Source organism: Calidris pugnax, unplaced genomic scaffold (assembly GCF_001431845.1).
Source record: "Calidris pugnax isolate Ruff unplaced genomic scaffold, ASM143184v1 scaffold62, whole genome shotgun sequence".
NCBI lineage: Eukaryota > Metazoa > Chordata > Aves > Charadriiformes > Scolopacidae > Calidris > Calidris pugnax.
In genome coordinates, this window is record NW_015090782.1 from 300142 (window position 1) to 312961 (window position 12820).

The 12820-nt window shown below is 52.2% G+C and overlaps 1 protein-coding gene across 1 annotated transcript in view; it reads left to right on the forward strand.

Moving 5' to 3' along the window:
• The first annotated feature begins 528 nt into the window (after positions 1–528).
• LIMD1 (LIM domains containing 1) overlaps positions 529–12820 on the forward strand; it is a 35969-nt gene continuing 23677 nt past the window's right edge. Inside the window, exon 1 of the mRNA XM_014960471.1 lies at positions 529–1731. Coding sequence (XP_014815957.1) covers positions 603–1731 — 1129 coding nt within the window. The 5' untranslated portion in view covers positions 529–602. The remainder of the gene's footprint in view (positions 1732–12820) is intronic.

Genomic DNA, 12820 nt, shown 5'->3' on the forward strand with positions numbered 1-12820 from the left:
CTACCTGAAAGGAGGGTGTAGAGAGATGGGGGTCGGTCTCCTCCCAAGTCTGATTGATAGGAGAAGAGGAAACAGCCTCAAGTTGCGCTGGGAGAGGTTCAGGTTGGATATCAGGAAAAATTTCTTCACAGAAAGGGTTATTGCACGTTGGAACGGGCTGCCCGGGGAAGCGGCTGAGGCACCATCCCTGGAGGTGTTCAAAAGACGAATTGACACGGTGCTCGGGGATAGGCTTTAGCGTCCGTGTGTGTGGTTTTTTGGGGTTTTTTTTGTTTGGTTTTTGGGGGTGGTTTTTGTTTTGGGATTTTTTTGGGGGTTTTTTATGGTGGGACTAGATGATCTTAAAGGTCCCTTCCAACCTCGACCGTTCTATGACTCTGTGGCTCCGCAGCACACAGTGTCAAACAGCACCTTTCCTGTGGGGACAGTCTGAGATAGTTGGGGTTCTTGAGGCTAGAGAAGACTTCAGAGAGACCTTACAGCAGCTTTCCAGCACTTAAAACGGGCCTGCAGGAAAGCTGGAGAGTCCCGATCCCGGCGGGAAAGGAGGAGGAGGAGGAAGAAGAGGAAGAAGGGAGTGGGTTTTGGGGTGGGGGGAGGAGATGGATAAGTACGACGACCTGGGCCTGGAGGCCAGCAAGTTCATCGAAGACCTCAACATGTACGAGGCCTCCAAGGACGGGCTCTTTCGGGTGGACAAAGCGGCCGGCAACAACCCCGAGTTCGAGGAGACCCGGCGGGTCTTCGCCACCAAAATGGCCAAGATCCACCTCCAGCAGCAACAGCAGCAGCAGCAACAGGAGGAGATGCTGATGGCCACCCTGAACGGAGGAGGGGCTGCCTTCAGCGCCCCCCGGCCCAGCCCTCCGGTGGCACGGGGGGCCAAACCACCCCCAGCTTCCACCGGGAGGCTGTATGATGGAGGGGAGCGTGGCTTCAGTGAGACCTCGGGGAGCCAGGCTGGACGCCGGAGCTGGGAATCGGAGCCCGACAGGATCCCCAGAGCTGGGGGTTTGACACGGCCCGGCGTGGGACGTGGGGAGCAGCTGGCCAGCAGCTCCTCTGAACCCCAGCCCTGCCACGGCAGGCAGGAGAACGGCGGCGAGGGCAGGCGGGGTGGTGGGGACCAGAGGTCCTCCTCCTTCTCGCACACCCGGGCCCCCCCAGCACCCTCAGCGGGGACGGAGGAGGGGGCTCCAGGGACCCTGGGGCAGCAGAGGTCCTCCTCCTTCTCCACCCCCTCGGTGCAGCCTGCCCGAGGGTTTTCGGGCCCCGCTGAGGCCTGTGGTCCCAGGGCCAGAGGGGATGGCAGCCAGCTGTGGTACCAAGGCGTCCCGCTCTCATTCTCCCCCAGCTCCACGCCGACCGCCCCGAGTGCGGACTACCAGCACGCCACTGCCTACCCTGGCCCAGCCGGCCACTTCGTAGCCCACGGTCAGAGCCACCAGCCCAACGGCAGCGGGACGGGCCCTGAGCCCAGCTCCTCACGCCTGGCCTCGCATGGGCCAATGGCTCCGGATGCTCCACAGCCACCTTTCCCAGAGGGCGGGAACGTCCCGCGGTCAGACGGTGGGCACCCGGAGGGCTCCGGTGCGGTGAAGGTGAAACTGCCCTGCCAGACCCTCCATCCACAGCCAGAGCAAGGGCCATCGGCCGCCGAGCTGAAGCTGGAGGCCCTGACCCAGCGCCTGGAGCAGGAGATGGACGCTCGGCCAAAGGCCGATTACTTTGGTAAGGAGGAGATCCGGCAGTCGGCGTGACAAGGGGCTCGTTGCAAAGTGTTACCGCGGGGTTGACATGTCTCCATGTGCTTGATTATGCTTTTTCAGTTGCTCAGGGTCTGTTTTTTTGGTGGTTTGTTGTGGTTTTTTTTGTTATTTAACTTTTATTTATCACAGGGACTGGAGGCTCTTCAACGCCGCTTTTTTTCTTTCATCCCACCTCTTCAGTTTTAAAGCAAAGGTGGTGTGGCAGCTCTGGGGAGGACCGTGCTGAGAAGAAGCTGGACCAGCATCTTCTGAAGTGTCCTTTGCTGCCAGCAGGGAGGCGCTTATACCTTTCCTTGACAGTGCTCCTGGCTCTCTGTGTCTTAAAAGTGCTCTGCCTTGACCCTGTGTGAGCGGGAAGGCAGTGTTGCAGCCCACGGAGGGGTTGTGCCTGCATGCTCTGTGGGCACAGAGTAGGGTACAGAGCCAGGGGAGCCTTGGTGGTATCCCCCCATAGAGGTGGACGTGGCCAGGCATGCTTGTGGGATGGCTTGGAGAGGAGTTGCCTGGAGATGGGAAGGGTGGTGGTTTCCCAAACTTGCCAGGATTTCCCCCCACCCCGCCCCCAGGTGCTGGTCCCCGTCAGCTCTGAAAGGATCAGTGCATCCTGAAGAGGGCAAAAAAACAGGCGGTAGGGACATTCCTGCCAAAATCTCAGGTCTGTGAGCAGGCCAGACCACCACCAGAGGTTATCGCTGGCACTGGGCAGTGGAAAGGGACCGCTGACGTGCAGGGATCTCCCAGTGAGGATATTAAATGTCCTGCTGGATTAAACCGATTTACCACCCCTGGGCAGCAGAAGGTCAGGGACAAATCGAGCGTTTCCTTCCCCTGCCGTGCCACTTGGCAATTTAATGGCAGATGAGATAGTTCAGCTTTTGGGAGAAAGAAAGCTGAAGTTGCTGGGAAGGCTGAGAACTCCATGGTTAATTTGACAAACGATGGGGGCAGGTCCAGTGTATGGACCTTCCTCACGGTTTTAGACCCACGGTCACAAAAGCAGGAGCAGGGACAGATTAAACTCTTCAGCCTGGTGCAGAGGAAGGGTTTGCATCTCAAGCTGCTGCCTGGTGGGGGTTCACTGTGGGCTTCACACCAAGCTTTGGGGACGTGGCTGGAGGGACCACCAAGTGCTCAGCTGCAGGTTGCACAATGAAAGGGGTGTCTCGGCATCAGGTGGTGGTAGTTGCCCGCAGAGGGCTGTGCTGCCATTGTGTATCTCGGTATCTTGAGCCCGGATTCAGCCCCGTTGGCAGGGCAGACGTGGTTTTTATTCCGTTGCCGAAAAGCGATGGTGTGGAGTTGCTGTACTTGGAGTGGTTTTGGCCTGGAAACGTGTTTTGGTGCTTTCCATCCCGTGCAGGCAGCGTGTGGTTTGAATGAGCTCCGGGAGCCTCGTCGTGCGGGGGGGTGAGGGGGGGGGAGGGAGGTCTGAACGCTGTGACGAGGAGCTGATAACGAAGATGAGGTTGGGACAAGAGTCTCGTGGGAGGCGGTGCTCCAAAACAGGAATATTTCCCTGGAAGGCGGCATTCAGCTCCACCAGAGAGGTGTTGGGGGGTCTCTGGAGCAGCCCCTGCTGCGTTGAGTTCTTCTCCTCATGGTGCCAGTAAACCAGCTGGGTCATACCTCATCTGAAACGGGCAGAGGGACCTGGTTGGTGGTTAGATTGGTTTTACATTTTTGTCACGAAATAGAGGTTTAGTGCCATGGGGAGGCTTTTGTCCTGTGGGAAATTGGTGGGGAAGCAGGAGTGATTCTGGTGGCACGCAGAGTCCCGCCGGGCAGGCGGCTGAGTTTCCACGAGCCCCGGGGAGGGAGGAGAGATGGAGGCTGCCTGAGCCCCGGTGAGGTCTTCTGACCTCCTGATGTCTGGCAGAAGGTTTTGCACCAGGATGTAGTGTCTGAGAAATTGGGGAAAGAGGGGAGTGACAGAGGAGAGGGAAAAACACAAGGATGCAGCCATGGCAGAGGAAGAGGTAACGTTTTGTGGAGCCTCAGCTCTGGAGGAAGGCTCAGCAAATCTGCCTGGTGGAGGAGCAGGCAGCAGGAAGGGGCAAGTACTGAGGTATTTTAATTCTGGGCCGCCTCCTCCCCCCTTCTTTCTCACTTTTATTTTCATTTTTTCCACCATTACCTTACTTCCTTTAGAGGAATAAAGGGCCCATCTGGTCTTTTGAATCTATCTTTGCTATTCCCTGCTCTCGAGCTAGCAAACTTTAGGACAGAAAAGAAATACTTTTATGCAGTAGTGATGAAAAGGATCAACAGTTTGTTTTGTTGCAGATTTTCCCCCACTGAAGGGAAGTTTAATGCAGCAGCTTTACAGTACATCGCAGCCAGGAAATGAAACCAGGACTGAAGTGCAGATGACCAAAGTGTTTTATCTAAAATGCTTTCAGCTCTCCTCATTTTGGGTGCTGCTTTTGTAATGAGGAGACTTTTTAAGATGGGTCTGTCTGTCTTGGTAACATACAGTCCTTCCGCCTGTCTCTGTCTAGGCCAGATATTTACCATGAACAACTAATTCTGATCACAGTAAAGGAGCTGTTTTTTCCTTCACTATGTGAAAATGAACATTTGTAAATGAAGGCCTAGGAGAGGATAAGCTGGGGACCAGGCATAATGTAGGTAGGATGCTCTGCTGAGGAGTAACAGACAGTCTGGTTATCTGTCAGCACCAACTTGCTGTACAAAATCCAAGTGTCTGCTCAGAGTTTGTATAATAAGTGAAAGGAAAGAAGCAAACAAGGCCAAGAATTTCCTTTTTTAAAATAGTGGCCTGTGTGTGAGCAGCCTGGGCTGCACGTGTCTCTGGAGGAATTTGGGTTCTCCAGGAGCGCTTTTGAAGTGCTGACTTGATTTATGTGGGTTTCGAGGAGGACGTAGGGAGCCTCAGGTATCACTCAGGTCTTACGCTTGGGGAGGGAAATCCTGAAACTGCTCCCCAGAGATGCCTGTTCCCATGGAGCAGAGACGGGCCCCAGGTCCCAGGAGGTGCTGCTGGAAGCCACTCATGGTTGTATTCAGGTTTTTGGCGTACTGTTTCCAGGGAACATCCAGGAGTGAGGTGCCTGAATCCCACTCATTTTCCCTGGTGTTCCTTCGGATGCACCAGCCTTCATCTCCACTTAGTGAGCAGGAGGATTAATTAAATAGGAGTGACTGGAGGGGGCTGCAGTTCCTCCCATAGCACCACCCAGCACAATGTGGATGTTCTGGCTTAGGGGAGGTGACACCATTCTGAGGACTGCACGGGATGAGTTTTTAGCCAGGCAGGTGCACAACCAGCCCGAGCATCTGCCTGCAGTCCTGGGAGGGGAGAAGCCTGGCTGAGAGGCATTGGGGTCTGCCAGGGAGGTTTTGCCATTTTGTTTTGGCAGAACCTGTGGCGCCGTGTGGTTCCTTGGTCTGCAGGCACGGAGGGATGCTTTTAGAGGTGCTATGTGTAGCATTGCATTTCATATAGGTAGATGGAAATCTCCATCTGATGGAGACGATCTGCACCCTTACCAAGAGTCTTTTAATTTAAAATCAGTTTTTATAAATGGTTTTCTTGTTATAAATATTTGTTATTTATTGAGCTCTGGCTTCCTTATTATTTAGAGCAGAGCTGGTAAGCTGCAGGTGTTTTAGGAGGGCCCCAGGCGTCTTGTTTTGCAGCGAAATACTGGGCTGCTTACCAGCAGTCGGGCAGAGAAGATCTCCTAGCGAAGTCTGCAGGTTTCTTTCCCCCTGGGCAGAAGCAGAGTGGTAGCTGAGAAACCCCATGGAGACCTGGAACCCCAGCACCTTTGAATGGGTGTGATCAGCTTGAAGGCCAGCAGAGCTCTTCCAGAGTTTTGTGCATAATGAAGTTAGTGTTTTAGCACTGCCAAAACCACAATTCATTTAACTTTAAAGCTGTACACACCTGCGGACTTTACCAAAAGTGCTGGTGATGATGCACCAGGATGCTTTAGTGGCAATGAGGGTCATTTCAGGGCTGCCGAGTGGAGAATTTCTGGTTAAAATGAAAGTTCTTATGGGGTTTGTTTTGTACATGGGTGATGATAATGGCATTGTTTCCACTGGGAATGAGTGGAGGCATCCCTTGCGACCTGCTCCTGGGAGAACACCACGGCTGTCAGGAGATGCCTGCCTACAGCGGAGAGGAGGGTGAGGCAGGGCAAAGCAGGTCCTGGTGGAAGAAGGAAAGCTGGAAGGATCACGACAAGTGGATTAGTGGGTGTGTGCAGATTGCAAAGCTTATCTCAACTGTAAGGAACCAAGCAAGTAAGTATTTGCCTGGGATAGGGCTCTCCAAGATTACAGCTGTATGCGCTTCTCCTCCCTTCCTCTTGGGAGCTCGGCTGGGTTTGCAAGCTAAGGGAAAATCTGGACCGAAAGGAAAGAAAAAGGAAGCAGATGAGGCAGAGGATCAATAGGTCTTTCAGCCAGGATGCTGTGGCAGTGGGGAGTGAAAGGAATAAGGAGCCTCATTCATTTGGCACTGGAACTCGCATAATCTCTGACATCGCTGTAAGGTACTTAAAATGTCACTGACGTGAGTTTGATGGCATTCTGTACTTCGCTGGCAGCGTGTACACAACTGTCTAGAGCAAAGTCAAGGGGTCAAGAACATGGCGTGCAGAAACACTACAGAAAAATTGCCATTTGCCCACTGTGGTTCTTTGGGCAGGGAGGGCCTGCACCTCTTTGCTACCACTGAGTGAGAGTGTGGGGCTGACAGGAGTGATGGCACCCAGTGGTGAATGGGACCGGACTGCCAGATTTTCCAGGCACTCGATCTCACACAGGTCTCCAGATCTCCTTGGAACCAACCCTTGGGCAAGTGTGACTGCACAGTAGCTGATAACAGCACAGTGAGGCACATGGTGTGGCTCATTTAGGGTTTGGTATAGGAGTGGCTGGGTTAAAGTGAGCCACGGGGAGGTGGCATCAGGTTCTGGAGAAGCTCTGGAGTAAAACCCAAAGAACTCAGCACCACGTTGGGTATGACAAGGTGAAGTCTGTTTTTTCAGCAGATGGTCTTTGAAAAACGTGTGTGTAAGTGGAGGTCTTGGTTCTCCTGGAATAAATCGGTGGGTCAGAAACACAGAAGCTGTACCTTCACGAGGGTCCTCCCCATCAGAGTGGGAAAGGGGAGCAGGGCAAGAGCTTTCCTCTTACCTTGTTCCCTTTTCCTGCTCTGATCCTCATGAAGGTACAGCTTCTGCCAAGAGGCAGCAGCATCTACTTCTGGATTAGCCACGTGCGTGTCTGGGGAGACGGAGAAGATGATATGGGAGGTATTTACATGCAAAGGCTCTGGGGTTTTCTTCCAAATGCGACCGGGGCTTCTTCAGCATAAATCCAGCCTCCTGTAAGGAGAGGGCAAAAAAGAGTTATGTGTGGTGGAGAAGAGTCAAGCTGATCGTGGAAATATGGCTGGCAGGGAGTAAGTGGAAGGGGTAGGATAGATTTACTCCTCTGAATGCTGTTTCTGGACTAGCTACACATGCAGACCCACACCACCAGGCTCTCCCCTCATCCCGCCACTGCATTCCTCTTATCCAGGACCAGGTTGACACAGCAAGGAAATCTCACCACTGAAGCAGCACAGCAACACATTTGGCCCTCTAAAATTCAGCAACAGTTTCAGCAAACCCAACCAGGAGCTTGTGCAGAAAAGCCTGGCTGTCCAGGATGCTGCTGAGAAGGGGGATGCTGCTGGAAAAGCCCACAACTGTGTTCTTGGTTTGTAGATAGATGATGTCTGGCATGTGGAAATAGATCATACTGACCAGTCCCAGAAAATGCTGTGGTTCAGCATGGTTTGCATTGAATTTTTAGCAAGTGAAATACACTAAGTATCCGAGCTCCTTCTGGTGAGCATGAAATAGCAATGCTTAGAGGGCAAAACATCTCTAAAGGCTTTGAGTCTGACAGTAAATGGAAATTCACATGTTGAACTTTGATGGTGGGACTGGCGTTTGAGACTGGGCTTTGCCTTCGTTTCTGACAGCTGTTGAGGTCCACATTGTACCTGTTTGACCTTCTGAGCCGGGGCTGTTCCTGGGGGCAGCCCTCCTTCTGGTCTGCAGTGCCCAGATGGGAGGGTGGCAAGTGCCAGGACGTGGCTTTACAGGGCATGTTTTTGGTCCCAGCTCTGCCCCAAAGGTCCCTTTGTTCGGGCTCTCAGCCGCAGCGCAGGCGGTCTCTTGCCGCATGATGCGAAAGGGAACAGAGATTTCTTTGTTGTCCGGGGCCCGGCTGCCCCAACCGGCAGAAATCGAGCCGAAATCAGCAATTCCCATCCCTTTCCCTTTCCGAATTTGGCCACCGCTCAGCCGGTGTGCTCCAGCCTGAATTTACCAGCACCGTGCATGTGTGCTGCTTTGGGCTTGTCATCCTGGTGGCAGAAGAGAAACCTTTCATTTCTCCTTACTAATGCCTTAATAATGCCATCTGAGGTTAAAAACCACAATTTTGGAGGGGGTACCTGCTCAGATGGGTGCTTGCATAGGTGCTCGTTACACGCAGCAAAGTAACCAAGTGCAGGGAGCGGGCATCTCGCTGAGCCCTGGGTGCTTGGGGATCCCTCTGCTTCGAGCTGAGGATGGAAATTTTTATTTATTTTTTTTTGCTAAATGCTACGTTATGCCAAGAAAATCACCCTGAGCTGCTTGCTGGCTGGCACCGGCAGCGCGTGGGGCTGGACTGACATTTTTAACTCTACGCCCCGGCTGGCAGAAAGCAGGCTCAGCACTCTTTCGGGAAATCGTCGTGGGAGCTGGCGTGGAGGAAGTTTTTTTTGCCACAAAGACCCTTTTTCGGGCAGGATGGGGCTGGGTGTGGGCTGTGCTGGTGTTGCCCAGCTCGGTGACCGGCCACCCTCATCAGCAGGTTTTGCTTTTCCCTTCCGGAGCCTAAGCCCAAAGAACAGGATCATTGTGGCAGCAGGGAGTGAGCAGCAAAAAGGAAAAAAAAAAAAAAAAAAAAAATCAATAAAAATCACCTTTTTTCCCCCTTTCAGGCCAGGTGTGCTGAAAGTCAGAGATGAAGGGTCAAGTATCCTGCTTCAGATACTTCAGACTATTATATTTGGAAGAAGCAATGAGGTCTAGAATAATTCCAATAGCTGCTGAGATTTAATGGGCTTTCAAGCAAGTTTTGGCAGATGCAAGTTAAAACATAAACTCTCCGCAGATTTGCCATAATGCCATTTTTCAGCTGTCAGCGTTGCCACAGGGCATCTCTAAATATTTATAGCATGGCTGGTTATCACATAGTTGGGTAGTTTAGCACGTATAGTTTTTATGGACAACATTGTCAATTTATTTTAAAAGCCCTTTCATTCTATGACTTTATTTTCCATGTCTTTAGAGCCTAAATATTTAAGGAAGTGGGTAAAAGGGTTAAGCAAGGGATGAAATGGAAGGTGCAGTGAAAGAAAGGGGGAAGGATGGTGGGGGCGGTCGAGGGGCGGGAGGTGGAGGAAGTTTTGGGTATGGATGGGGGAGCCTGGGCACATCCTGTAGGATCCAGCCAGACTTTTTGTCCCATTGGGGAAAACTCAGGCAGCGCCTGCGCTCCGAAGCTTAAATGGGATGGGGAAGAGACAACAGGGGCAACTTCTGCCCTCCGTGGGATTTGCATTGGAGTATTTTATATCGTCTTTAATGCCTGCAGCATCTTTACGGTGCACTGTGCAGCTCCTCCCCTTCTGCCTCCTGCTTCTTCTTGCTGCTCATCCATATGCAGTCTCCCCCGGGCTGCTTTCTGGAAAGGAGGAAATCGGAGCAGGCTTGGTGATTTTTTTATTATTTTTTTTTTCTAGAGCAGCCGCTCCTTGGCACAGAGAAGGGAAAAATGCAGCACTTGCCGTGCAATAAATACATCAGTTCTGTGGAGAACCTGGTGAATGTTGTGGAAAGAAGGCTCCGAACAGCAGAATCAGCAAGTTTTCTGCACTCAGAAATTTTCCGCTCGGCATCGCTGTAGTGGAGAGGGAATTTTGGGAGGTAGCTGTTAGCTCTTGTGTCAGACGATTATTGCACAGTATCTCAGGCTGTGTGCGTGTTCCTGGGAGAACACTGCCATTGGAAAAGCCAAATTTTCTTATCTTTGTCTTGTCTCTTTTTTTCCTTTTTTTTTTTTTTTTTTTTTTATTGGGTAATGCCTGCTTGATTTATCTTTTCCTTTACCGTATGCTCTCTACAACTAGCTGAAAAGATGTTGTGAGGTGGTGGGGGTTGGTCTCTTCTCCCAAGTAACAAGCAACAGGACAAGAGGCAATGGCCTCAAGTTGTGCCAGAGGGGGTTTAGAAAGGATATTAGGAAAAATTTCTTCACCGAAAGAGTTGTCAAGCACTGGAACAGGCTGCCCAGGGAAGTGGTTGAGTCACCATCCCTGGTGGTATTTAAATGATGCGTAGATGTGGTGTTTAGGGTTTCCTTTACCGTATGCTCTCTACAACTAGCTGAAAAGATGTTGTGAGGTGGTGGGGGTTGGTCTCTTCTCCCAAGTAACAAGCAACAGGACAAGAGGCAATGGCCTCAAGTTGTGCCAGAGGGGGTTTAGAAAGGATATTAGGAAAAATTTCTTCACCGAAAGAGTTGTCAAGCACTGGAACAGGCTGCCCAGGGAAGTGGTTGAGTCACCATCCCTGGTGGTATTTAAATGATGCGTAGATGTGGTGTTTAGGGGCCTGGTTTAGTGGTGGACTTGGCAGTGTTAGGTTTATGGTTGGACTCGATGATCTTAAAGGTATTTTCCAACCTAAATGATTCTTTGATTCTATGTTTCTTTCAATGAATAGCTCACCTTGACCTTGTTGCCAAGAGGGCTGATGGAATCCTGGGCTGTGTAGGAAGAGTGTGAGGGAGGTCGTTCTCCCCCTCTGCTCTGCCCTGGTGAGGCCACAACTGGAATCCTGCATCCGGTTCTGGGCTCCCCAGTTCAAGAGAGACAGGGAACTGCTGGAGAGAGTGCAGTGTAGGGCAACAAAGATGATGGAGGGATTGGAGCATCTCCCTGATGAGGAAAGGCTGAGAGAGCTGAGAAGGCTGAGGGGAGACCTTATTCATGCTTACAAGTATCTAAAGGGTGGATTGAAGGATGATGGAGCAGGACTCTTTTCAGTGGTTCCCAGTGACAGGACGAGGGCCAACGGGCACAAGCTGGAACATGGGAAGTTCCACTCAAATATGAGGAAGAACTTCTTTGGGGTGAGGGTGGCAGAGCCCTGGCAGAGGCTGCCCAGGGAGGGTGTGGAGTCCCCTTCTCTGGAGATCTTCAAGACCCACCTGGATGCAGCCCTGAGTGATGTGCTCTGGGCAACCCTGCTTTGGCAGGGCAGTTGGACTGGATGGTCTCTAGAGGTCCCTTCCAACTCTGACAATTCTGTGATTCCATGAACTGAGATAAATCTGCTCGGTTCAAAAAGAACCACCAAGTTGTGCTCACGTGGTGCCAGGCTGCGTGCTGGGGGTCAGGGAGGGAAGGGCCCACAGCCAAGCACTTCACACACTTCAGTTCAGGTCGGATTTGGACAAAACAGAGAAACTAATGACTCTCTGCAGCCTTCTCTCCAGCCTTGTGTGGCTTTGGGCTGTGACTCCAAGCGCAGCGGGGCTTGGAGCAGGGCTGGGAGGGCTTTGGGCCGGCTGGTTGGATGCAGGCAGGTGGCTGCTCTGAGGAAATGGAGTTGTCTTCTCTTCAGCAGTGGTGTGTGTGCTATTGTGAAGGGCTCCTCAGTGTTTTTAGCCCTGTTGTGTGTAAAACTGATGGCCACAGGAAGAAATTGCTAACCACCCTGGGGCTGCCAGCCTGGTGCCTCCCGGGGCGGGGAGGTACTTTTCAGCGCTGTCGTTAAGGACCTTGGGTTTCTTCCCAACTTTCCCCAGACCTTTCCAATTACTCTGGAGCTTGCAGGGCCCCGAAGGAAGTGAGGTTTTTGTTAACCGTGGCATGACTAGATCTCCAGCAAAATGATGTTGTCCATCTTCCTGGGCAAGCGGGAGTGAGATGTGACCAAAGGCCCCAGGGAGCTTAAGAGCGGGGGTGAATGGGACTGAGCCGCAGTGGCAGGAGAGTCCTGGAGGTGAAGTTACATCCATGGCACCAGAGAGGAAAGCATATATTGGATTTGTCCTTCACGCTGCCCTTTTTGGGTAGACAAACCCATGTTTATTTATTGAAACATGCATTAAAGTTGCTCATTTAGAGGTAGCTGAAGGGTCATGCTGCTTTAAAACCCTGTCTGTTGCAATCACAGGGTGATGCCTGAAGTAAGTCAACGGGCTTGATGTGGTGTTCTCCTTGGACAAGGAACTTTCTCTCCCCAGCCACAATTAGTGGTTTTGAGCAGCCTCACTGTTTCTCCCTGCAAGATGGAGGGAGCAGGTCCTGCTAGTGAATGCTGTCAAGGTTGTGAAACTCGGTTGTCACCTCTTACTCATCGAAATAGTTTTAGGTGGAGATGTGAGATTGGAGAGGCCCTAAGTGAGCACACAACAGCCTTTGTGAACCTGCAGTGCTAAGGTCTTCTCCCTGTGGTCCCTCCCCACCGCCACCACCATGCATCTGCCCAGTTGCTGCCATTCCCAGCCCTGATCAGGCAGGTCTGTGCCTGGAGGGTTCCACCAGCTTCCTTGTGAGGTTCAAGTCCTCACCCTGGGCTGTCTGCCTCTCTTGGGTTTTGGGTTGGAGCCTCACATCGGGACGGGTGCTGGTGGAAATGTGCTTGACTGTGGCAGCAAGAAACTGAACTGAACTGCCGAGCCCAGGCATCTTCTCGCTCCTCTGGAGCTCCAGAGCTGACCCTGGTCTTCAGGTGATGGTGGTGGCAGGAAAGCCTGTGTGTGGGGAGCAGCTTGGACTTGCACTTGGGATGGCTTAGAGGCAGAAGGCTTTCACTGTGAAGGTCTGATGACCATCTCACCACCATTAACAGCATCTCTCAGAGTGGGTGATGCTGATGTCACCTACATCTTGGGGCTAGAATGAACCACCAGTTCCTAAAATGCCAAGCCACCATGCTGAATTACAGGTGTGGTCACCCAACCAG